The 27,880-nt window shown below is 37.8% G+C and overlaps 1 protein-coding gene and 1 long non-coding RNA gene across 2 annotated transcripts; one reads left to right on the forward strand and one right to left on the reverse strand.

The window, feature by feature from the left end:
* Positions 1–1,213: 1,213 nt before the first annotated feature.
* Positions 1,214–7,821, reverse strand: LOC137075868 (uncharacterized). The gene is made up of 9 exons (XM_067444818.1): positions 7,386–7,821; positions 6,947–7,145; positions 6,231–6,387; positions 5,910–6,099; positions 4,683–4,775; positions 3,928–4,020; positions 2,477–2,569; positions 1,768–1,860; positions 1,214–1,219 (listed from the first exon to the last, which is right to left on the reverse strand). The coding sequence occupies exons 2-9, from the start codon at positions 7,050–7,052 to the stop codon at positions 1,214–1,216; spliced, it is 831 nt and encodes a 276-aa protein (XP_067300919.1). The 5' UTR covers positions 7,053–7,145; positions 7,386–7,821.
* Positions 7,822–23,655: 15,834 nt separating this feature from the next.
* Positions 23,656–27,584, forward strand: LOC137076078 (uncharacterized). The gene is made up of 6 exons (XR_010905186.1): positions 23,656–23,749; positions 24,604–24,657; positions 24,898–24,976; positions 25,094–25,249; positions 26,853–26,964; positions 27,080–27,584. It is a non-coding gene; the product is annotated as an uncharacterized lncRNA (long non-coding RNA).
* The last annotated feature ends 296 nt before the right edge of the window (positions 27,585–27,880 follow it).

A 27,880-nucleotide genomic window follows, 5' to 3' on the forward strand; every position in this document is an offset into this window, starting at 1 on the left:
ACAGACAGATAAAGAGGCAAAGACAGATAATAAATACACATACCTCAACTGTGATTCGTGAAGTGCTTGCAGTAGTTACAGAATCCTCAGAGCAGTTCTCTATGGCTGTCATGTTGTCATCATCCTTGCATGGAGGCTGTAATAGTTATATAAAAAATAGTTACAAGTCTTTACTTATTAGACAAGGTCCCCACCATGCCAAACCTGTGAAGTGTGTGTACCAAAGGGTTTGAATGGCTTTCCTAAAACTACTGGTCCCCACAATGCACATTACACTGGAAACAGTGTGTTAGACTCTCTTATGTCAAAACCAAATATAAGAAATTAATAGACAGACAGATTAAGAGGCACAGACAGAGACAGACAGATAAAGAGGCACAGACAGATACAGAGGCAGACAGATAAAGAGGCACAGACAGATAAAGAGGCACAGACAGATAAAGAGGCACAGACAGATACAGAGGCACTGACAGATAAAGAGGCACAGACAGATACAGAGGCACAGACAGATAAAGAGGCACAGACAGATACAGAGGCACAGACAGATACAGAGGCAGACAGATACAGAGGCACAGACAGATACAGAGACAGACAGATAAAGACAGCTATAGAGGCACAGACAGATAGAGAGGCACAGACAGATATAGAGGCACAGACAGATAAAGAGGCACAGACAGATACAGAGGCACGGACAGATACAGAGGCACAGACAGATAAAGAGGCACAGACAGATAAAGAGGCACAGACAGATAAAGAGGCACGGACAGATACAGAGGCACGGACAGATACAGAGGCACGGACAGATACAGAGGCACGGACAGATAAAGAGGCACAGACATATAAAGAGGCACAGACAGATATAGAGGCACAGACAGAGACAGACAGATAAAGAGGCACAGACAGATAAAGAGGCACAGACAGAGACAGACAGATAAAGAGGCACAGACCGAGACAGACAGATAAAGAGGCACAGACGGATAAAGAGGCAAAGAAAGATAATAAATACACATACCTCAACTGTGATTCGTGAAGTGCTTGCAGTAGTTACAGAATCCTCAGAGCAGTTCTCTATGGCTGTCATGTTGTCATTATCCTTGCATGGAGGCTGTAATAAAGTTATATAAAAAATAGTTACAAGTCTTTACTTATTAGACAAGGTCCCCACCATGCCAAACCTGTGAAGTGTGTGTACCAAAGGGTTTGAATGGCTTTCCTAAAACTACAGGTCCCCACAATGCACATTACACTGGAAACAGTGTGTAAGACTCTCTTATGTAAAAACCAAATATAAGAAATGAATAGACAGACAGATAAAGAGGCACAGACAGATACAGAAGCACAGACAGATACAGAGGCACAGACAGATAAAGAGGCACAGACAGATACAGAGGCACAGACAGATACAGAGGCACAGACAGATATAGAGGCACAGACAGATAAAGAGGCACAGACAGATACAGAGGCACAGACAGATACAGAGGCACAGACAGATACAGAGGCACAGACAGATACAGAGGCACAGACAGATACAGAGGCACAGACAGATACAGAGGCACAGACAGATAGAGGCACAGACAGATACAGAGGCACAGACAAATACAGAGACAGACAGATAAAGAGGCACAGACAGAGACAGACAGATAAAGAGGCACAGACAGAGACAGACAGATAAAGAGGCACAGACAGATATAGAGGCACAGACAGAGACAGACATATAAAGAGGCACAGACAGATATAGAGGCACAGACAGATAATAAATACACATACCTCAACTGTGATTCGTGAAGTGCTTGCAGTAGTTACAGAATCCTCAGAGCAGTTCTCTATGGCTGTCATGTTGTCATCATCCTTGCATGGAGGCTGTAATAAAGTTATATAAAAAATAGTTACAAGTCTTTACTTATTAGACAAGGTCCCCACCATGTTAAACCTGTGAAGTGTGTGTACCAAAGGGTTTGAATGGCTTTCCTAAAACTACAGGTCCCCACAATGCACATTACACTGGAAACAGTGTGTAAGACTCTCTTATGTAAAAAACAAATATAAGAAATGAATAGACAGACAGATAAAGAGGCACAGACAGAGACAGACAGATAAAGAGGCACAGACAGATACAGAAGCACAGACAGATATAGAGGCACAGACAGATAAAGAGGCACAGACAGATACAGAGGCACAGACAGATAAAGAGGCACAGACAGATATAGAGGCACAGACAGATAAAGAGGCACAGACAGATAAAGAGGCACAGACAGATACAGAGGCACAGACAGATACAGAGGCACTGACAGATAAAGAGGCACAGACAGATAAAGAGGCACAGACAGATAAAGAGGCACAGACAGATACAGAGGCACAGACAGACAGATAAAGAGGCACAGACAGAGACAGACATATAAAGAGGCACAGACAGATAAAGAGGCACAGACAGAGACAGACAGATAAAGAGGCACAGACAGATAATAAATACACATACCTCAACTGTGATTCGTGAAGTGCTTGCAGTAGTTACAGAATCCTCAGAGCAGTTCTCTATGGCTGTCATGTTGTCATCATCCTTGCATGGAGGCTGTAATAAAGTTATATAAAAAATAGTTACAAGTCTTTACTTATTAGACAAGGTCCCCACCATGTTAAACCTGTGAAGTGTGTGTACCAAAGGGTTTGAATGGCTTTCCTAAAACTACAGGTCCCCACAATGCACATTACACTGGAAACAGTGTGTAAGACTCTCTTATGTAAAAAACAAATATAAGAAATGAATAGACAGACAGATAAAGAGGCACAGACAGATACAGAGGCACAGACAGAGACAGACAGATACAGAGGCACAGACAGATAAAGAGGCCCAGACAGATATAGAGGCACAGACAGAGACAGACAGATAAAGAGGCACAGACAGAGACAGACAGATACAGAGGCACAGACAGATACAGAGGCACAGACAGAGACAGACAGATAAAGAGGCACAGACAGATATAGAGGCCCAGACAGATATAGAGGCACAGACAGATAAAGAGGCCCAGACAGATATAGAGGCACAGACAGAGACAGACAGATAAAGAGGCACAGACAGAGACAGACAGATACAGAGGCACAGACAGATACAGAGGCACAGACAGAGACAGACAGATAAAGAGGCACAGACAGATAAAGAGGCCCAGACAGATATAGAGGCACAGACAGAGACAGACAGATAAAGAGGCACAGACAGAGACAGACAGATACAGAGGCACAGACAGATACAGAGGCACAGACAGAGACAGACAGATAAAGAGGCACAGACAGATATAGAGGCACAGACAGATACAGAGGCACAGACAGATACAGAGGCACAGACAGATATAGAGGCACAGAAAGATAAAGAGGCACAGACAGATATAGAGGCGCAGACAGATAAAGAGGCACAGACAGATATAGATGCACAGACAGATATAGAGACACAGACAGATAAAGAAGCACAGACAGATATAGAGGCACAGACAGATAAAGAGGCACAGACAGATAAAGAGGCACAGACAGATACAGAGGCACAGACAGATACAGAGGCACAGACAGATACAGACGCACAGACAGATATAGAGGCACAGACAGATATAGAGGCACAGACAGATATAGAAGCACAGACAGATACAGAGGCACAGATAGATACAGAGGCACGGACAGATACAGAAGCACAGACAGATAAAGAGGCACAGACAGATACAGAGGCACAGACAGATACAGAGGCACAGACAGATATAGAGGCACAGACAGATAAAGAGGCGCAGACAGATATAGAGGCACGGACAGATACAGAGGCACAGACAGATAAAGAGGCACAGACAGATATAGAGGCACAGACAGATATAGAGGCACAGACAGAGACAGACATATAAAGAGGCACAGACAGATATAGAGGCACAGACAGATAATAAATACACATACCTCAACTGTGATTCGTGAAGTGCTTGCAGTAGTTACAGAATCCTCAGAGCAGTTCTCTATGGCTGTCATGTTGTCATCATCCTTGCATGGAGGCTGTAATAAAGTTATATAAAAAATAGTTACAAGTCTTTACTTATTAGACAAGGTCCCCACCATGTTAAACCTGTGAAGTGTGTGTACCAAAGGGTTTGAATGGCTTTCCTAAAACTACAGGTCCCCACAATGCACATTACACTGGAAACAGTGTGTAAGACTCTCTTATGTAAAAACCAAATATAAGAAATGAATAGACAGACAGATAAAGAGGCACAGACAGAGACAGACAGATAAAGAGGCACAGACAGATACAGAAGCACAGACAGATATAGAGGCACAGACAGATAAAGAGGCACAGACAGATACAGAGGCACAGACAGATAAAGAGGCACAGACAGATATAGAGGCACAGACAGATAAAGAGGCACAGACAGATAAAGAGGCACAGACAGATACAGAGGCACAGACAGATAAAGAGGCACTGACAGATAAAGAGGCACAGACAGATAAAGAGGCACAGACAGATAAAGAGGCACAGACAGATACAGAGGCACAGACAGACAGATAAAGAGGCACAGACAGAGACAGACATATAAAGAGGCACAGACAGATAAAGAGGCACAGACAGAGACAGACAGATAAAGAGGCACAGACAGATAAAGAGGCACAGACACAGACAGACAGATAAAGAGGCACAGACAGATAATAAATACACATACCTCAGCTGTGAATCGTGAAGTGCTTGCAGTAGTTACAGAATCCTCAGAGCAGTTCTCTATGGCTGTCATGTTGTCATCATCCTTGCATGGAGGCTGTAATAAAGTTATATAAAAAATAGTTACAAGTCTTTACTTATTAGACAAGGTCCCCACCATGCCAAACCTGTGAAGTGTGTGTACCAAAGGGTTTGAATGGCTTACATAAGGGGCGTCATGATTCCATGATTACATTAAGGAGTACTCGATTTAAAAAAATGTATGATTACTTGTTTAACTGTTGATTAACTGGCAAAATACCCAAAGTGGTGCATTCTATGGATGAGAATCCATGAAACGCATTAAACCGCTTTTCTACGGCTGCACTATGCATTTAAACCATTTTAAACTCTTACTTTAGCAAAGTGCTATTGTGAATTCACTAAGTCTGCTATTCCATTAAATAAAAGATAAATTAAATTAAACATACACTAACACAGGACAATATATTATCTTACTAAATATTCTGTTCATTGAAGTTTGCATGTTTTGATGGCCTCATATTCTTGTTCAAGAAGTGACAGTAGCCATAGCAATTCTGTTGTACAGAAATGGCCAAATGTTAATGATCAAGTGAACATTTGAATTAATTGTTGTTTAGTCAGTATTTTTTAAATATTACATATTTTGACATTTTTGTTTAATACAACCATACAACTTGAACAATAATTTCAAACTTGAAAACCATAAAACAATGCTTTGATACTTGATTTGAACCAAAATTATTATTGCTTCATTGCTATTATATATGTATTTTAAGCAATTTTATAGGCTTTTATTCCCTTACATACATTTATCACCACAACAAAAAAAAAAAAAAACAACAACAAAAAAAAAAAAAAAAATATATATATATATATATATATATATATATATATATATATATATATATATATATATATATATATATATATATATATATATATATATATATATATATATATATATATATAAAATTTATGACGTTTCTATGCGGGTATGGCATTGTTAACAGGTGATGCAATGACACCACTACAATGGCTAAAATTTCTTATTTGAATTAGAATTTCTTTGGTTTCAAACATAGTTGGAAACATTTGGCATAATGTATGGAGGTCAACAAAAATATAGAGCATTGTTCTAGTTGTTTATTTATACTTTATCCATTTCCTCTATTGTACAAATTATAAAAGTTGTTAAATTTTGCCAAACCTTTCTCCAAGGCCAGTGACTTCCTCCATAGTCATATGCGAGTTCCTCTCCAGGAATGATATCTCTTGCAGCGAATAGGCACAAACAGGGTTTTCCCTCAATGATAATCCTTTTCATTGTACAATTTGGGTTTATGTGATCATCATTTATAAGGCGGCCAAGGGAGCCATCCTCATGAGTAGCATCAATGCTTCAGGAAACAAAAAATAATCATTTTGTCTAATAAACCACAGCAAGACAAATTTGAATGTGAACAAAATGAAATTAACTTTTTTACTGTAAATTTAAAAGTGTATTCATTAAACAAACAAAAAACCCTACCTCCACTTCTTGTTCTGCCAGATGAAGTCAAACATAACAAAAGTGACACGATTGGCCTCTCTTCTTTGTTCAGCTTCAATTAAGGTGATCGTTTCTCCCCTATATTCGACAACAAAATCTCCTTTAATAAAAGGAATTAAGGCAAACACTCCAAAACCTGAAAAAAGGGAGGAGTGGGAGAGAGACAACTGTTAATCCAATTCCTTGCAGACATGTAACTAATACATTTATGATAAGTAAAATGTAAACAACTTTTATGCTTTGTAATAGTTTAACCAATGTATTCAACATTCTTTCACAACGCATGCTTATTTCTTTCATTAATTTACAGATAACGTTACTATCACAAAGAGCAATTTAAACTGCTGAAACAAACAATATTCTTTATATTTCAATGGACCCAAATTCCATAAAATAATCATGGTTACTTATTTAGTATTTTTAAACCACTTAAATCATAGTTAAAACATATGTTATTAACTTCATATTTAACACTCATGTTACCAATAAGAAACGAGTCCTGCTAGCAATACTAGGCTCTGCTATATCATCATGGTAACAAAAATAAGAAATAGCAGATTCATAATTAATTGGTGGAAGATGTCCTATTCATGACCATGATATATATATATATTTCCCGGGCCATGTTGGGAGCGCCGTACTTCTAATCACAATCCAGTCACAACAACAAAGTTCTTTACAAACCTAACAGTTACCTTTATAATCGTTCATGTGTTTGGCCTCCAGTGCGTCGGTCTTGTCGATGCAACGGAGAACACGATCTTCCGCTTCTTTTAATGGTTTTACTCTTCTCGGTCTCATTTCAGCAGGCCGTCTCTCGTCGTTCCTCTGGTTCCAGTGATTCAGCGATGTCACGCGGTCTCACAATCTCCCAACACGCCGCAGTTTATAACACTTACAATACGCAGTAACATGCACATGTGATCACTTCAAATTGTATAACGATGTGAAGTTTTAATTTATCAATAGTTCATTCGACACATTCAATATTATGATTCTGATAAAAAAAAAAACGTTAACGTTAATTAATCTCATTAGAAAACTCCATCACATCAACATTCTTAAAAATAATTCGAATTTGTGATGTTTATTTATTTAGTTATGTAATATAATATTTACAAGTAGGTTAATTACCTGTAAGAATGTACTTTCCCCGTTGGCAGACACTGTTTAAAGAGTTTTTTGTCGTTTAATTAAGCGATTCGCGCATGAGAAGTTGAAAAAATGTGTACCTTCATGTATTACGTCATATCGGTGTGTATAGGTGCAGTTCCGCGACCAGGCTACAGAGGCGCTGTAGAGCCGTGCAGCCACACACACTCATACACAAAAGTCCGGTTTTTGTTCATGGAGGGGATCATTAAAAAAAACTGCAGTAGGCATATCAGCACCGCCTCCTGAGCCGATTACAAGCAAAACATTGTGGGGACCGGCGATTTGGTCCCCACTATGTTTTTGGTCCCCACTATGTGAGTGTGCAAACGTGTTGAGGACCCCACTATGTAATAAAAACAAACACACACACACACACACACACACACACACACACACACACACACACACACACACACACACACACACACACACACACGCGTGCACATGCACACACACACACACATTCTGATCCAGCTGCTGCCCACCCGTAACTTACTTGCTTCTTATGATCTCAATTGTAAAAACTGCACTAGTTGGAGGGACATCAAAGAAATGTCCCATCATGGCTGTTAAACCTCTCTGTCAGCACACCCTGAGGACTGTGTGTCCATTTCTGATGCTTCTCCACACATTATTTGATCGTTTATATCTTGGCGACATTGTCTTCCAAGGCTGTGTACAAGCCTTTATAGGAAAATATGGTCTCATTTGCCCAAGGGTGAACGGAAGAGGAATGTAAGGGGGAAACGATCTGTTTACAGATGGTGCAGACACATTTATCTCACTAAATGAGAATAGACTTCTGATGTTTTTATGTAAGGCTAATTATGATTACCACAGACTACCCAAAACCTCTAAACCTATAAAAGAATAAAGTAGCTTTACTATTCCTTTAACTGATTTTAGCAAATTGGCCTTATTTAAACGGTTAATTTCACTGAGTTTTCAGAGGGAAAAAAAGTCAACAAAATAGAAATTCACATATTCATATTGTTCACAATGTGAAGATACATTCTACGTTCACAGAGTAGATAAAAAAAGTAAATGATTAGTTAAATGCTAATATTTACTGTTTTAAATTAAATTTGAGTTAGTGTTTTCTTATTTTATTTAGTACTAATTTAGCTTGAAGTTTAATGTGTGACCATAATTTTATGAATGGACACAGACACCTTTCAGGAAATGTTTCATATTGAAGAATCAACTAAACGTCAGCAAATACAACAACACTGAGGGCACAGTTTTAACAATCTGAGTGCATGGCGCAGGTGCACTTAGTCTGAATCTATTGCTAGTTTAAAGGTGTCATGAACTGGCTTTTTAAAAAAATGTATACTGTTGTCTGAGGTCAACTAATGACGGTTGTGTGTTTTTTACATTCAACTAATTGTAACTAATGAGTAACAGGCTATTTTCTACACTGGTTTTGAGGCTGTCTTCTGAACGCTGGGTTTTGATGGGCGTGCCACACACTGGAGACTTGGAAGTAAACGCCCTCGGCTAGGATTGGATAAGATTTGCGTATTTAATGAGCTTCAGCTCCGCTGTGATATCTTTGACTCTGTCAGTTCACATGGGGGAGAGATTATTTTGAAAGCAACTGCAATGATTCTCTTGACCACAGGGCTCGTAAACGTCTTTATCAAGCAAACACAATGATTTAATTCTCATCCACCCGCAATTGATTGGAATATAATTTTTGTATTACATGGCCAGCATGATCAGTCGATATAAGCGCAAACACACACACACACACACACGCACGCACGCACGCACGCACGCACGCACACACACACACACACACACACACACACACACACACACACACACACATACATGTTGGTCTATGTGGTTTACAGGGACTTTCCATAGTGGTAATGATTTTTATACTGTACAAACTGTATTTTCTATCCCCTTACACTGCCCCTTTTTATTTTTTTGTTGAAAAAAAAAACAGTCAGCGTCAGGCGCATGATCCAAAAGGTCTCATCTCCCATTCCCTTTAAAAGCTAGTTGCGCATGCAGCACAGATTCAGTATTTACATGGTGGAATTTGTGAGCAGAAAGACTGAACGCTTCTGCAGAGAGGAATCTTTTTATTTTTAATATTTAAAAATGTTTGTGTGCTGATGCGAGTCCCTGTGCGTGTAATAAGCAGTGTAAGCACGTTGTGAAACCATTCATAGGCACATATTACTAATGCACCTTTAAATAACTTTTTTAAAAAACGCGCTATTGACTTTAGACCAGGTTTTTGTTGGTCAGTGGTCATTTTAGGTTGCCTCAAAATAGACCAGTACGGCCATGGGTGAACAGATGGGCATGAGTGCATTCGCTATTTAAAGGGGTGATGAATTGAGATTGCAGACATATTGAGATTAAAGCACAGTGCTGTGCCTTTTATATTGGAGCTGACAGGAATGGTGCAGCACACTTATGTGAGTAAAACATGCTTTTTATATGCGATAGTATTGCATTGTTACAGATCGTATTGATCATGTGACCATGGCGTGTCTAAAAGAACATACCAGCACGCTCTCACAGGCTGAAATATTTGTTGGTTCATTGTGATTGGGTTTCAGACTCCCAGGGCTCGCAAAGCCCAACGTCCCAGGGCTATGTGTTTTCCAGACGGGCTATACAAAAATGTAAGCTTGTCGACAGGCTGGTGAATCTTAAAGGGTTACCGGCCACTTTCAAAACAAACATTAAATATGCAAATCTAATAAATGCCGTGGGCATTTATTACCAACTCTCCAGTGTGGCAAGGCCATCAAAACCCAGCGTTTTGGAGAGAGCCTCAAACGCCTGTGTAGAAAATATCCTATTACTTATTAGTTATGATGTTTTGGAATGTAAAAACCATGTGAACATCATAAGTTGACCTCAGACAACAGAATACAAAAATAAAAAAATATAGATCATGACACCTTTAAACAACTGGACGTGAAACCGTTAGGTTGAAACTAGCAAAAAAATTGTATTGCGCCAGGTGTATGATAGGGCCCTATGCAGTGTTTAGTCTGAAATCTGTCTAGTTAATGAAATAATATAAAGTGATGCTTTTATCTTTGATTTATAGATTTGTTCATTTGCATACTTCATTTATTTTTCTCTACTTTTACTTTCTGCAGGCCTACTGTAGATCATAGGCCCTTTCAAAGCAACAAAAAGTGTCTGAGCGGATGAGAGAAATGGTTATGTGTTAAACTAAGTCTCTGTCGGCGAGGAGAGGGCCGTGTCTGAAGATGAGACCTCCCTTATTTATTTTCTGCACCTCCCTTTGATCTCGCTATCTGTCTCCTTCACACCATCTGATTCCTCTCACCTTCAACATGCTGAACACGACCACTATCATCTCCCCATCTCACGCTTTCTAATTCAGTTTAAACGCACGCACACAAACACATCAAAAGGTGTTGATTAAACACGTCTCAATTTGGAGTTCATTGCAGTCTCTTTTAATTGAAAATCCTATGCAGGATTCAACCTGTTCATGAAAAGATGCTCTACATACAGGAATCTATTAACACCCCTGACGGCCTTTTGGGATTTCAGGTTTTTTAGCTCCGCAGCAGCATGTTATTGCTCAGAGTCACAACTGCAATGTTACTTGCTTTCACAGCGTCCTTTGTTGGAAATTATGCAGAAAAGAATATATAATGTGTGTATATATATATATATATATATATATATATATATATATATATATATATATATATATATATATATATATATATATATATATATATATATATATATATATATATATATATATATATATATATATATATATATGAAAAAGTGCCTCTCTAGTTTAAAAGGCTTATGTTATGCTCATCAGACGTTGCATAAGCTTTTTGCAGCAAGAGGCACTTTCAACACTTTTCCAAAAAGGCGATCGGCCCAAACTTACTTTATAAAGTTTTAAATATGGATATTTTTTTACACAAATGCACCGATTCACTTCAGAAGGCATTTGTTAACCCCCCAGAGCCGTGTGGAGCATGTTATTTGATGGACAGATGCACTTTTATGAATGAATGATGAAGTATTATAATTTTATGACTTCAAAAACAGAGCAACAATTACTGCCATTATAAAGCTTGGATTAGCCAGGACTTTTTTTAATATTACTCAGATTTTATTTTTCTGAAAGAAGAATGTCATCTATACCAAGGATGACTTGATGGATGAGTAAGTTATTTTTTGGGGAACTATCCCTTTAAAAAAAAAAAAAAAAAAAAAAATATATATATATATAGGGACATTTTATGTAATTTAATCTCATGAACATATACAATGTTCAATATATATATGTATATACATTTTTGTCCCATTGTATATGTTCATGAGATTAAATGACAATTTCGCACTGAGAGATAGGTTTGCTTTGGTTGTGTGTGTTGCAATTTCGTGTTTAAAGAGAAACTGCAGTCTTTTAAAAGGGATTTTAGTCCCATTCTAATATTTGCAAAAATGTTTTTTTTGTTTTTTTTTTTTTTAGTAGTTGATTGTGTGGTAATGGCATGGCAGTATGTGTTTTAGTAGCCCTGAATAGCTTTCATGCCAGTATTGTGACTGTATGTGAGAATGGCTTTGCTGTAGTTGTGAGTGTTGGGTGGATGCACACTGTGTGTTTAGTCTGTAGGGCTCAGAGTTATGTGCTCTCCTGTAGAGAACCAACTAAAAGTGAATCTTTCACTTTGTGCTTTGACCGCTATCGCATCAAATCAACCTCAGATTCTAACTCAATCCAGACCTCTTTATTATCTCTCTCTCTCTCTCTCTCTCTCTCTCTCTCTCTCTCTCTCTCTCTCTCTCTCTCTCTCTCTCTCTCTCTCTCTCTCTCTCTCTCTCTCTCTCTCTCTCTCTCTCTTCCATTAAGACACTAAATTCTTCCCAAATGCTGGTTTGAATTACTTTTGTTAATTCCCTTTTTCTCTGAAGGGGACAGTTATAACGCAGGTCATGCCTGTTTAGGGAGGGTCCAAATGGGAAACTGATACAAAAACGGGGGCTGTGAGACCGCTGCAAAACAAATAAGGGTGGATTCAGATTGGTTGGCGCCAGAGGAAGTCGGACCTCTAGGCACTTCCTAGTGGCTAGGAACCAGCACTGGCAGCCATCTTGGCTCAGAGGCTGGTAGTTTCCTCTGGCTTGGAGAGAGATGCCTGCATGCTGCTGCACCGCAGATCAGTCCCGCTGATTTAGAGGTATCTCATGTAATACAGGGTCTTACCAAAGCCATCCATTCTGCTCTGGGGTCATGTGTATGTGTGTGTGGCTTTGTTTAGAAGAGATGGAAAGAGAGATCAATCAAAATGAGGCTTATGTATCACAGAAATCCGACATACACACATTGGATGTTTTACCGTTAGTGATCTTTTGATATTAAGTTTCCTCATTAAATACTATATTGGACTAGTGTAAGTAATGCACTATATATTGTACTTTTTCTGGGTAAAATGTTATTAGAGTACAGCCCCAAGTCATTCAGAGTTTATGGTGTTACTAGTGCTGGGTCTGTCATTTTCATAAAGAACCCTGTTATAAGGAAAATCGTTAGTAATTTCATCATTTGTCATTTTGAAGTAGTGAATCATATATTTTTAAATGTAATAAGTTACCAGAGCCTGTCCAGTCTTCAATATATTCTGTTCTAACCACTGATCTTTCATCTGATTCGACTTTAATTCATTCTCCAGTATTATTCTTGTTCCGCACACAAAGACTTTTGAGCGAAATGCCGTCATTTCCTGGACTGGCTAATCTTGAGCTTTAAGTAATGATTCATGGTTTAAAATATAGCTATTAGATCTGAACTAGGCTTAATATGTGTCTGGGAAACTTTGACCCATGGGTAAAATGATGGCAGGGAAGGAGTCGGATCTCTGGAATCACTGAGATCAAACTTTATAGTGTAACCTGTCGGGATCTTTATCTTCTTGAAATATCTTTAACAAATTGATAACATTTCCATATTTTAATAGATAAAGTTTTAGCTAACATTAATTGCTATGCCACCTGTTGTGCTCATATTAGGGACCATCTGTTTGATTTCTTAAAACTGCAAATGTCATAATGGTTTCAGTGAAGATGTGGCAAGTCAATAATTTAGTAAAGTTTTTGTCTGTACAATGAAGGTCATAGGCTTCTAAAATCTCACTGGACCGCTTAATTATCATATATAGATCATGTGGCAACTTTATGTGGCAACATGTGGCAAGTTCATGTTGCAAATTCCTGGTAATGATGTCAATAATCCACAATCCAAGCTCTGCATATATGAATCATAGACTTGTTTGAACATATTTATCCAGTTCCAAGAAAATATTAAATTGTGTCATATCCAGGTGCGAGGCCACAAAAGGGCCAAAGTCGTATTAGTTCATCCAGATTACCCAATCAAAGAATCCGGAATGCTGCTGTGCAAAAATGTGGTAAGTCCAAAATTAAAGGCACAGTATGCAAGTTTTGCCGCTAGAGGTCGCTTATGCAAAACGTAGCTTGATGAAGCCGTGAATCTTGTGAAATCTTGAATCTTGAAAGCCGTGGGATCTTGGGAGTTATCTTGATTCCAGTCATGACTCTTCACCTCCACAGCCAATAGAAAGGATTCCGACAGACTTGGGAATGTATTTAAGTTTTATTAACTTGGTGGTATGAAACAGGATGTGCTGAGAGCACTTGGGAGCGAATGCTAATGAGAGAGACCTGGGCGAAACACTAGTGTCTGAGCTATTATTATGCTTATGCTGCAAGGCCATTTCCACTTTTTTCATTGTAGTGCTGTTTTACATGGTTCAAACAATTATAATGCATTTGAGTGTGTTGAAAGTTATGTTATAATATTAATCTGTGTTTGCTCGGTGGCTGGTATGAGAGATTTGTTGCACTTTGCAGTAATCTAGATCAATATTAGAATATCATATTAATAAAAAACAGGATGATTAAATGAAAATTGCTAAATGACATGGTATAATGGGGAAAGCTCTCTCTGATTATGCTATGTTATAGTCGAAAAATAGTAAATGTATAAATGTATATCCAAACATTTGCTTGCCTGTCTAATCAAATACACATTGTATTAAAGCGTCTTTGGTGTATCCATGGTTACTAATGAAATCAAGGGTAGCACGGATATGATGCATTGACAGGCGACAGCAAGACATGATCCATAACACTGCTTAAAATGGCTGATATAGTTGGAATAGTGTAAGTACACAGGTCAACAAAATATATAACATTGCTCTAGTGGTTTTTAGATATTTTAATCTAAAACTCTCACATATTGTGCCTTTAATACTTAATAATACTTAAGTTGATCACTATATAGTTAAACTATATGTAGATCAATTTCAAATAAATTCTGAAACCATCAAAGATTTCTGACATTTGAACAGTAGTTTAAAGGTCCTATGGCATGGATTTTTAAAAATTATTTTATAATGTTTCCTGAGGTGAACTTATATTGTTAGTATGCTTTTTTCATCAAAAAATGTCATAATTTTGAAATAAAAGGCTTTTTTTTTTTTTTTTTTTTTACTGATATTAGCCCTCTGGCTGGAATGCTCGAATGCTTGGCTCCAGCCAAGGGGCGTGTCTGCTGTAAGACATCAGTAAAAACATTCACTCTTGTGATTGGCTGACGTCTTTGCATTTGAAGACGGCCAGCGGCGGGACTGACGGTATTAAATGATTGAGAAAGAAAGTCTGTGTGAACTTGAATGATTAGCTACACATCAGAACTCACTGATCCCAGATCAGGTATTAATGAACACTGTTACTCACTGTTTGTGGCGGTGCTGTCGAATCCATATGGTAAAGCCTTTGCTGACATCACGACTGATAAACTGAATTAATTCTCTTCTAATTCTCTGGGTGGGCAAAGCAGAGCAAGGGGAGGAAACCTTTCCTGGTGTGACGTCACAACAGGAGAATTCAAGATCAGCTCATCCGGGCTGACGTTTTATCAAAGGTAGAGAAAGACAGCTAAAACTTGGTTTACATTGATCAAAATTTCTAGCCACTTGGGGACAATATTCAGGTTAGGGGAACTCATATTAATTTTGAAAAACCTCATAAAATTAAAATTTCATGCCATGGGACCTTTAATAATTATTGCATTCCTGTATACTGCATTTAATTCCATAAAATCACTTTTCTTTGTAAATTACATTTTAAATTAACTTATAACTTGTATAAGTCATGACATGCTGCCTACTCCGTTGTTCAGGTGTAATAGTTAATAGCCCAGTGAAGCCAGTGAGTCTTGACCACTGTCTCAAAGACATTTTAGTGAATATAGTAAACATCTTTCTCTCAATAATATGCAAGTCATGAAGGACTCAAGAAACATGTATAATGTACTCACTCGTTGTCTAAAAATTCTAACATTAAGGAATACTTTAACTTTCAACTTTCTTGCAATCTGCTTTGTGACGCACAGCCTGACGTTCTGCTGGTCTCAGCATTATTTGCTCTTTTGTCTTTTAATCTTCTCAAAACCCCCACTGACAGGAAAACACACATCTCTGGCTCTTTCTAATTCCCTTGCTGGCATTCATGTGTACACACACACACACACACACACACACACACACACACACACACACACACACACACACACACACACACACACACACACACACACACACACACACACTTTAATTCTTTCTAATTAATAAACAATTTGTCTGAGAGAAAGCACTCATATGGGAAACAATTACTCCACAGAAATAGCTGTCAAGCACAGAACTATTTTCAAAAAATGTTCTCACCTACTTCAGAGGCTGAGCCGTGAGTGTTGAGTCTCCACGGTACATTCAGTGAATTCGTTATACATCATTAACAAACCTCTTTACTCTGACTTAACGGCAGGACAGGTGCTTATCGGAGACAATTTGGCTCTGCATCTATGCAAGCGTGTCGGTTGCGTTCGCCTTCCTTTTATTAGCATCATCTCGGGTGATGACGGGGCGCCATATGCTCATGGCGTTCAAGTTGTAACTGAGTGATTCATTTTAAAACACGACTTTTCCATGTCTGCTTGCTTCCTCCTTTCTTTTCCTAGTTCCTCCTCTTCTTTCTTAGCAATATCTGTCCTACGGGGGTGGATGCGAACGGTTATTCATGGAGCAGAACACCGTTAAATTGGTTTGTAAATAATGCAATAAGCAAGATTGCTCTCTTTCCTCCTCAAAATGATGGCGAGACGACGGAGAGAATGAGAGATTTGAGGAGAAACCTCCTTTCAGGTGTAGGCAGCACCTGTATTCATTTGGAGATTTTGCTGAGGTAGATGGGTGATTTATCTGTAATCTACTGCACCGACGACCCTTTAGGAGCGAACGAGAGAGAGTTATTGAAGGAGCGGTGGGAGGAATGGGCTGATAGATGGACAGATTGAAAGGGAGAGAGTGGGAAGAGAGAGAGGGGGAGGACAGATGTTTATTTACGATGCTTATCTGTGCATTCCTGCGGTGAAATGCTAGGAACAGGGCTGTAAGAGATTGCATCACGACTCACACATACAACCTGAACATCACACACAACCCGATTATATACAGTGGCATACAGTTCAATGAATCGGACCAAGCATCTGCAAACAAATGATAAATGACAATTACTTTTTTTTCAAAAAAGATTTTATCTAAACCAGTTTTTTTTCCCAGTGAATTTTCATTTTCAGCTGGTGTCCTAGCCGTGTAAACAAATGGCCATGAACATGATCCACTAACATTTAACAACCTGTAATAAATAACTAGGTATACAAATACACACACACACACACACACACACTTCTTTGAACATTTTATGTCTAAATAACAGTATTTTTTGATTATTTAAAAACATATTTTTGAGACTTTGTTAGTGTACACTCACCTAAAGGATCATTAGGAGGATTATTATCTAATCAACTGATCACATGGCTGTTGCTTCAATGAATTTAGGGGTGTGGTCCTGGTCAAGACAATCTCCTGAACTCCAAACTGAATGTCAGAATGGGAAAGAAAGGTGATTTAAGCAATTTTGAGCGTGGCATGGTTGTGTGCCAGACACCAATTACTGGGATTTTCACGTGCAACCATTTCTAGGGTTTACAAAGAATGGAATGAAAAGGGAAAAACATCCAGCACAACATCATGCGGCAGTCCTTTGGGGCGAAAATGCCTTGTTGATGCTAGAGGTCAGAGGAGAAAGGGCTGACTGATTCAAGCTGATAGAAGAGCAACTTTGACTGAAATAACCACTCGTTACAACCGAGGTATGCAGCAAAGCAATTGTGAAGCCACAACACGCACAACCTTGAGGCGGATGGACTACAACAGCAGAAGACCCCACAGGTTACCACTCATCTCCACTACTAATAGGAAAAAGAGGCTGCAATTTGCACAAGCTCACCAAAATTGGACAAATGAAGACTGGAAAAATGTTGCCTGGTCTGATGAGTCTCAATTTCGAGACATTCAGATGGTAGAGTCAGAATTTGGTGTAAACAGAATGAGAACATCGATCCATCATGCTTTGTTACCACTGTGCAGGCTGGTGGTGGTGGTGTAATGGTGTGGGGGATGTTTTCTTGGCACACTTTAGGCCCCTTAGTGCCAATTGGACATTGTTTAAATGCCACGGTCTACCAGAGCATTGTTTCTGACCATGTCCTTCCCTTTATGACCACCATGTAGCCATCCTCTGATGGCTACTTCCAGCAGGATAATGCACCATGTCACAAAGCTCAAATCATTTCAAATTGGTTTCTTGAACATGACAATGAGTTCACTGTATTAAAATGGCCCAAACAGTTATCAGATCTAAACCCAATAGAGCATCATTGGGATGTGGTGGAACGGGAGCTTCGTGCCCTGGATGTGCATCCCACAAATCTCCATCAACTGCAAGATGCTATCCTATCAATATGGGCCAACATTTCTAAAGAAGGCTTTCAGCACCTTGCTGAATCACTGCCACATAGATTTAAAGCAGTTCTGAAGGCGAAAGGGGGTCAAACACAGTATTAGTATGGTGTTCCTAATAATCTTTTAGATGAGTGTATTTGTGCCATTGTTCTGTCAAATAAATGCCACTTGATTTGATATGATCTAATGCAGTGATATTACTTTGTTGTGTGTGTTCTGATAATCTTTGATCAACAGTTTTGACCGTACCTAATATTAGTTTTCACACTCCATTTGTAGGCCCACATACACCTACAGTAGAATTAATATGCAGCATGTTCAGCCTAATTTCATACGTATCTTTATATTTTCAGAAATGTAGTGTTAGGTTTTTAGTGTCGGAGAAATTTATATTTTTATTCAGCATTTATTCAGCATGGCCACAAAAAATGGCAGCAAAGACATTTAGAATGTTACAAAAGATTTCTATTTCAAATAAATGCTGTTTAGAACTTTTTATTTCTCACAGGATACTGAAAAATTATTTCACACTGTTCCATGATTTCCACAAACATATTAAGAACCTTCCCAGCTGTTTTTAACATTGACTGGATAATGTTGAAAATTCAGCTTTGCCATCACATAAATGTTACATTTTAAAATACATATGAAACTGAATTTTAAATTATTATTTTCTCTCTTTTTTTATTAAATAAATGCAGCCTTGATAAGCTTAAGAGATTATTTCAAAAGCATTAAAAATCGAATTGACCTCAAACTTTTGAGCGGTAGTGTACCTGTTCGAAAAACAAATGTCCATTTTATTACATGGGAGGTTGTGTTCACTGAAACATTTCCGTCATTTACCAGATTTTGAAGACATTGAAAAGGATTTCTGTTATTTATTTTCTTTAGAAAACCTTTAGTGGAGACTGTAAATTGAATATAGTGAAGTGATTTGATATATAAGCAGTTAATGTTGATTAATCAGGTGAGCAAAACTCAAGAGTGAAATGTCTTTTTTTATAGAGCAAGTGCAGAATAAAATAAAAAAGCCAACAAGCACTAAGCTTTAAAGACTCTGTCTGTCAAACTTGATTTATATGTTTTTTTTCAGTGTAACCACATTAAATACTTATCATAGCTGAGTGCGAATGACAAAACCAAATTTGTATTTTAAAACTCTTTTAAATGTGCTCAGAATCCACCCCAAATCTCCTCTGAATGTATTTTTAGTTATTTGATCACTGTCCGTCGAATTTATACCCGTTTTAATAATGTGCTCGCATGTTAATGTGTTTTGCTTCTGAAGGGCCCTGTACCTCACGTCTCATCTCCTCTGGAATGTTTTCAAGTTCTTCTCTGTTTGCTCAGACATATTCTCCAGGTTTAATCATGAGCGACTCCCTCCTGTTTGACCCGGGCGGCAGGCAGTAAGTGGAAGTTTCAGGGTCAAACAGATTAACATTTTATTAAGCGATAGCAAGGAAAGCTATTTATTTCGTTTCACCCCTCTGCCCCACTTGAACTGTTTTTAAAATGATTTGTTTATATGACGCAACCTAGGTTTGCTTTGTTCAGCATTCTCGCATTCTTGTCCTTGGCGTATCCTGACAGAGGCGGAGGGAGGGCAGGGTTGGGAGTGCAGTTCTCCAGGGGAAGCTCCTCCAGGTGGCCCCGTTCTCATGCGCACCCTCGCTGGGGCTGGTGCTTAATCAAGCCCCAGGTTTTGATCCCAGAGGGCCTGACTCGTCTGCTCTACACCATCTGTACAGAAGAGCAGCTAATAAAGTGTCCGTCCTCCCATCTTCAGTGCTCTATAGTTCCCTCAGTACTGAAACAGGACCGTTAACGTTAATTTATACCACTTTTGTTTCTGTTGAACAATAACATTGGCGCTGTCAGCTGGTGATGTTTTTGTGTTGAGAAAAAAAAAAAAACATTAAGAATGATTTCTTGGCAAAGCCCTGGACAGCATACATGCTTTAGTCTTTCATTAACACAAAGGGAGCATATCATGGAAAACCTGAATTTGTATTCTTGTTTAAAAAAAGTGTATGATATACTACAACATTTGCATTTTAATCCCTTTTTAGCAACTCAGATGAGAATATTTTGACTAATTTCACATGTGAAGAGGGTTGCCAATCACAACAAATGAAATGAAATGAAATAAACGATTATGGGAATAATTCAATTTAATTGGAATGTTCCTTTAAAGGCACAATATGTAATATCTTTGGATTAAATATCCAAAAACCACTAGAACAATTATTATTTGACAAAATTATTTGTTGACTTGTGTACTTACATTATCCCAAATATTTCCAAGAAGGTTTAAATCCTGAGAAATAAGCAATTTTAACCAGGACACCTGGCCATCACAATGACACGCATTATCCCCTTTTTTCTGGTTTTATTTTCCATGGACACACCAAAGACGCTTTAATATATTATTTGTTTTATTAGACAGGTGAACGACTGTTTGGATATACTCACAGACAGAAAACTAACCATTGTTATATAGCTCAACACAGTCTTATTGTTTAATCTCGTTTTCTTGATTTAGCACGAGTACCAGGTTAACATACCTAATATTTGATCTAATTTATTGTAGTCTTATAGTAGCCACACAGAGTAGCACTATAACATAACTTTCAACACACTCAAGTGTATTTAAAATGATAGAACAGTGATGCGTTACTCCACATACAGATGACCGGAAGAAGCAGAAGTAGCGACTGTGGCATAATAAAAACTCCCCGAAATAAAGGCGCCATCAAGCTTCTCCATTGTTTCAAATAAACGATCACTAGTGCCGAAAAAATTACATATTGTGGCTTTAATCATGTCATAGCCTTGTATAACCCCATAATATTATAGCAGAGACTAATAATATAGCAGAGACTAATAATGATACTTGTGTGTTTTTTTTGTGTTATGTGTGAGACTGGTGACTATGAACTGTTGTCAAATGGAAATGGTCTGTGTAAAGATTCTTCAAAATTACTCTTTGCATTCCAAAGAAAGTCTCACATTTACTTTCTTCCATACTTTAACTTCTGACTTTTGCGGCAAACGTTTCATCACTTTTTACCCGTAATCCCTCTGTTTCACTGACTTTCCATTTGTAGCCTCGTCTTTAATGAAAAATCAGTAGGGGAGCACAAAATAAATGGACACATGAGCAGAGAGCGAGGGATGAGGTATGAGGTATGAAGAAAAAAGAAGAATGGATAGTGGCAGCTGGCAAGTGATATGTCTAAAGCCCAGGATTTAACAGTGAGTGGAAAAGAGGAATTCTATTGGACCAACCTGTGGATTGAGTGTCAGTTAATGCCATTCCTTAAAGCCTGTCAACAGAGAGAGAGAGAGAGAGAGAGAGAGAGAGAGAGAGAGAGAGAGAGAGAGAGAGAGAGAGAGAGAGAGAAATGAATGAATGAGAAACAGGGGAGTGGTGGATGAGTGGATGAGATTTTGCGGTATGGCGAAATTGAAAATGTGTGGGAGAGCGCGAGAGAGGGAGGGAAGGACTGATGGATAAAGCAGGAGTTGAGTAATGAGGACTGTTGTTTGTCAAAGGTTTTTTTCCATTACCTTGTTTCTCAACGTGGCAAATGCGAGCAACGACCCACATTGACCTTTGACCTCTGATAGGGATTAGCAACGCGAGCGCAGAACTGACCACATCTCACGCCATAGAGTGAGAAATGAGATATCCTGTTAAAGTGTGTGTGTGTGTGTGTGTGTGTGTGTGTGTGTGTGTGTGTGTGTGTGTGTGTGTGTGTGTGTGTGTGTGTGTGTGTGTGTGTGTGTGTGTGTGTGTGTGTGTGTGTGTGTGTGTGTGTGTGTGTGTGTCCGTGTCCATGCTCAGACCTATCTGTCAGCTCATTGGAGTTTGTTTGTCCCATTCTTAGAAAGGAAGCTCTTGGTCTTGACTAAATAAACAAAAGGAAGCTCTTACACAAGGGAAACACAGTGCTTACCTTCTTAGAGTGGTGCTTTAAAGGCAAAAAACATCAGAGATGGAGAGACACACTAGTCTGTGTGGTGTGGATAACTTTTACACACATCAAGTTTACAGCCACACCTCTCATACCACACGCTTACTGACCAGAAACACCAGTCTCCCCCATCGACACACGTGATCTTTTTATGACCTCCACAAGCCAGACTGAAACATAAGAATGGAAGATCATAAGTGGCTGATTTGGAAGATTCTACATTATTATGTATTTAGGAACAATGCAACATTAGGGATTTTTGTTGTTGTTAAATAATAATTTACTACTTAGATAATTGTTAAGATAGTAGTGGTGTCTGCACTGTACTTTTCATCTGTCCATCAAATAACATGCTTTACATGGCTCTAGGGGTTAACAAATGCCTTCTGAAGCAAATCAATGTGTTTGTGTAGGAAAAATATCTATATTTAAAACTTTTTAAAGTAAAGTTCCGGCCGATCGCCTTCCATGGAAAAGTGTTGAAAGTGCCTTCTCAGAGTTCAAGATGTGTACGCAACCATAACTGGTCACGTAAGCCTTTTGAACTGCAGAGGCACTTTCAACTCTTTTTCCATAATCTGAATACAGAAGGTGATCGGCCGAAACTTTATAAAGTTTTAAATATGGATATTTTTCTTACACAAACACATTGATTAATTTCAGAATGCATTTTTTAACCTCCCGGAGCTGTGTGGAGCATGTTATTTGAAAGACAGATGTATTTTTATGGACTTTAAAAAAACAGAGCAACAATCACTGCCATTATAAAGCTTGGATTAGCCAAGACTTTTAAAATATAACTCGAAGAATGTCATATATACCTAGGATTGCTTGAGTAAATCATGGGCTAATTTTCATTTTTGGGTGAACTTACCTTTAATGCTTGCGTTGTGTGTTCGCCTGTCTGCCTGTATTTAATTTTCTTGTGTAGATTATTAAAGACATAATAAAACTACTCTTCTTCTTCATCGTGTGTTCTACTACCAGTCGTGACAATTTACATTCAAATATTTCTTACAGGGGTACTTCAGCGCCGGAAAGATGAATGTGTATTTAAACTGGGTCATTTATGTACACTGTAAAAAGTGAACCTGGGTGAAAGTTGAATTACTACAACTATTTGAGTCTATTTACTTGGTATTTCTGCTTTCCTAATTGTAATGGATTATTGTACACTTTTTCAACTTAAACACATAGAAATTCAGATAGATTCAAAATCTCACTTTCACTCAAAGTATAATTGTACACTCTTTCAACTTGAACGCATAGAAATTCAGATAGATTCAAAATGTCACTTTCACCCAAAGTAAGATTTCCCTTTAAGGACACCCGCGTCAGACGTTTTTTTCTGACGTCATGACGCACGAGCCTGTCTGAAAATTGGAAAATGTTCTGTTCGGCCGCCATTTTTTTCCCTCTCGGGACTCGGATGAAAAAGGTAGGTTGGAAGTTTGTTTTAATTACTATACTCGAAAATGTACCTTGTGGACGTGTGTTTTAGTTGTTTATGAGTTAATTGATGTTGTCTGTGAACATAAATTCTAATGAAATCTAAATTAACCGAACTTTTGAACGTACGTTTGCGATATAGCGTTTCTGAGTATGTTCTATGTAACAATATGTTGTAACTTAAGTTACTCGTTTGTCTTATATAAATGTGTTCCGTTTGGATCTTGGGAGTATGTGTATGAAATATATATTTTTTAATTGATGCCTCCTTAACCGTCTGTGCCGCGCGAGAAAAAGTTAACGTTAAGTTAGTGGAAATGCTGTGGGCAGGAAGTGCTCGCGGAGCGGGACAAAATGCTCGAATTTGAATTCCTGCAGTATAATATTGAGTTTGCTTTTAAAGTAATGTTTGTCTGTTCTTTTATCTGTCTTTGAAACGTCACTTTTTCGGGCAAAATTATGATGTGAAGTCGGACATCCGTTTGTGACACCGGCTGTAAGTTAACTTACACTCGTTATTGCGGTGGAATTAAATGAGTGCACTCAGTCAGTAACTTCCACTATGCTTTCGGACACCACTACAAAGGACTGTCATTTCAAATAATGCCCTATTTGAGGGTATAGGAGGCGATTTCTGATTCAGCCTGTGATGAACGTCATTGTGCCTAACACTAGCGCCGTTCATTTGCCTACCTCATGGTGTTACACCCAGACAAATTTTCAGGGTTTTTTAGTAGAAATATTAGTATTTCCACATCTAATTAATTAACTTCCTTGACCTGTAGCAAACCATTTTTTCACTTACAAACTACAATTGTTGACAATTACTTTTTCTCCTCTTAGGACCGAAAGTCTTAATGTTTGACAACTGATGACACTTTGCTATAATATTATATGGTAAGTAATTTATCATTTCTTATATAGTTGATGATATGAATTACTAATGTTGAAAATGTATGAGTAAATTCCATCTTGTGTTATCTAACATTATTGACTATTGACAGGTGTGTGTAGAGGTGTCTGTTAACTTGCTGAAAGCTTAAGCAGCCACAGACTTTAAACTTTTAACAGAGGCTGAAAAAAAAGGAAAAATTAAAAGGTTGTCAAGAACAAAATGTCTCTTTCGTTTGCTTACAGATAGCAGGAGGTAGTGATGCAGGAGGCCAGTGTCAGGGATTTCAAGGCGAGGTGGCCTGTGCTTTTCAGACATTTCAAGGTATTGAAAAAATAATTTAAAGTTCTGGTTTTACTGGCTAAATATCTTTTATGAATTGATATAATCAGTTTGACTGTTGTTGACTGTTTTTTTTTTTTTCTTTCTTTCTGATTTTAGATCAATTCAGAGTTCTATAGGCTTATGGCTGTTCCACTGGAAGACACGTTCCTGGCCCAGTTGGACGTGTACATGAATCAACTAATCAGAGTAATCCATTCAAAGGGAGGAGCAACCCGTGAGAAGACTGCTGCAATTTTTAAAATCTTGTATCAGGTACGTCTGTGTGTTACATTAATATCAACTGCACAATCTTATTTTATTCTCAGTAACATTTAATTGCTAAATACTTGTTTATAGCATAGAAATTTGAAATGTCATCACCACACAAACAAAATGGACAATTTAAAAGGGATAGTTCAGTCATAAAATAAAAAATGCTGTTAATTTACCCACCCTCAGCCTATCCAAAATATGTAGGTGACTTTTTTCTTTCTTTCAGTAGAACAGTAAATATGTTGTTGTTGTTGTTTTTTAGCTGAAACTGTGGTCCATGTTGATATAATGCAAGTCAAAAAGAATTGTAAAAAAAAAAATGCATACAGGCAAACCAAAAATAATACCTGTGGGTCCTGGCGATTCTTTGAGGTTTTATAAAGCAAAATGATCGGCCTATGCAGGAAACTGAATCTATTATTACCTGTAATCAACAGCCTCAGCAAACAGTCCTAAGTACGTTCATGGCAATGTTGCATGTTAATAATGCTCACTTTCTTACATAGACTGATCGTTTCACTTTATAAGACTCGATGTGATGTCAGTAGCCCCGGGTATTTTTTTTTTTTTGTCTGCATGTTTTTTTGTTTTGTTTTTTTTCCACATGTTTTTTTGTTTTGTTTTTACTCTCAAAGTGACGGTAGCCATTGACTTGCATTTATATGAATCACAGAGGAATGCGGTTTCAGCTAAAACAATCTTTACTGATATACTGAAGAAAAAAGGTCACCTTTTATGCATCTTGGATGGCCTGTAAATTTAACAAAACTATCCCTTTAATCAAGAATGATTAAATGTATTAGGGTATAAAGCTAATAAATGATTTGTTGACGCATGTTTTATTATCGAACTAAATTATAAATGCCAGCAATGACTGATTCAGATGCATTTTTAAAGAGTACACTTTAGAATTAATTTCTTGATAATTTACTCACTCCCATGTCATCCAAGATCTTTATGTCTTTGTAACTTCAGCCGAAAGGAAATTAAGGTTTTTTTTTTAAAAGCATGACAAATTTTTCTCAATATAGTGGACTTCACTGGGATCAACAGGTTGACGATCCAAACTGCAGTGTCAGTGCAGCTTCAAATGGCTCCCAGACAAGGAATAAGGGTCTTATCTAACGAAACAATCTGTCTTTGAAAAAAATTTGCGATGTTTGACCCTCTTTTTTTAGGTGACAGGGGATTTGACTTAGTCTTTGCACTACCGTTTCGCAAACACTGGATCGGTACTTCCACCTATGTCACGCATGACCTTTACAGCGCTATAACATAATGTGAGAAGACACAGAGCTAGTGCAAAACAAGCATTTGTGGTTAAAACGTATAACGATGGTTTGGCTCAATTAGACCTTAGCTGAAACTGCAATTTTGACCTTTAACCCATTGGTAACCATTGAAGTCCACTATATTGAGAAAAATCCTGGAATGTTTTCCTCAAAAACCTTAATTTCTTTTCGACAAAAAAAAAAAAGACATGAACATCTTGGGGTGACTAAATTATCAGGAAATTGATTTCTGAAGTGAACTAAATATTTTTTTAATATTTTATTTTAATAAAATAATGACTTTATTCAACAGTTTCTTTTCTTTTTTGCAGTCTCCTATGCTGTTCATGTAGTAAACTCAGCACAGAGGTTCTGGATTCCATGTCAGAACGCCGGCTCATCCTTTTCCTGGGGGGAAATCAAGACCTTATCAAGGAATACATTGTGAGTTGAAAGGCCACATTCTATTTTGATTTATTTTTCAGAAAATGTTACATTTGTGGTAGCAAAATGTTTTTTTTTAATGTTTTTTAATTTATTTTTATGTGCACTACTTTAGGATAACCTACGAGATGATTGCGAGGGTGAGCTTATATTCACGGCATTCCAGAAAGTGCTCTTACAGCTTCATTAGCACAAGATGTCAAGTAGTCTTTTCAGTAGACTACAGTGAACTTGAAGTAATGTTTGAATGTGCTTATGTCTAGTCTGTGTTTGAAAGAATATCTCTAGTTTAGTTTAATTTGTTTTCTTATGTTTGTAAGATTATCCATTTGTTTCATATGTTTGTCTAGTATCTAGTTGTATGTTTGAATCTGTAGTTGATTGGTGAAAGGGTAATCACCCATTGCTGTTAAACATTTTCCATGATCTGTTTATTTTTTAATTAGATTTTTTAACATGGTTTAGAGCATTGCCTGTAAGCTATTCTAAAGCACTTATCACAATACACTTGGTAGAAATGGTTCCATAGAATATATTAAAGGGATATAGTTCATCCAAAAATGGTTCATGTTTTTCCAAACATGTATGAGTTTCTTTCTTCTGCTGAACACAAAATATGTGTTTAAGAATGTTGGTAACCAGACAGTTGACGGTATCCATTGACTTCCAGAGTATTTTTTTTTCCCTGCTATGGAGGTCAATGGGTACCGTCAACTGTCTGGTTACCAACATTCTTCAACACATCATCCTGTGTTCAGCAGAAGGAAGAAACAAATACAGGTTTGAAACAACTTGAACCATTTTTTGGTGAACTATCCCTTTTGTGAAGTATCCCTTTTTATTTATGTGGCTAATTTATTCGCATAACCACTGTTTATATTTATTTTTATAGATAGATTAGTGGCTCAGTTTTTAG

Source organism: Pseudorasbora parva, chromosome 5 (genome assembly GCF_024679245.1).
Source record: "Pseudorasbora parva isolate DD20220531a chromosome 5, ASM2467924v1, whole genome shotgun sequence".
Classification (NCBI taxonomy): Eukaryota; Metazoa; Chordata; class Actinopteri; order Cypriniformes; family Gobionidae; genus Pseudorasbora; species Pseudorasbora parva.

Coding starts and splice junctions, on each gene's coding strand:
- LOC137075868 (XM_067444818.1), bottom strand. CDS start 7,052: ATGAGACCGAGAAGAGTAAAACCATTAAAAGAAGCGGAAGATCGTGTT. Junction 6,388..6,946: donor ACACATGAACGATTATAAAG/GTAACTGTTAGG, acceptor CCCTTTTTTCAG/GTTTTGGAGTGTTTGCCTTA. Junction 2,570..3,927: donor CTTCACGAATCACAGTTGAG/GTATGTGTATTT, acceptor ACTTTATTACAG/CCTCCATGCAAGGATGATGA.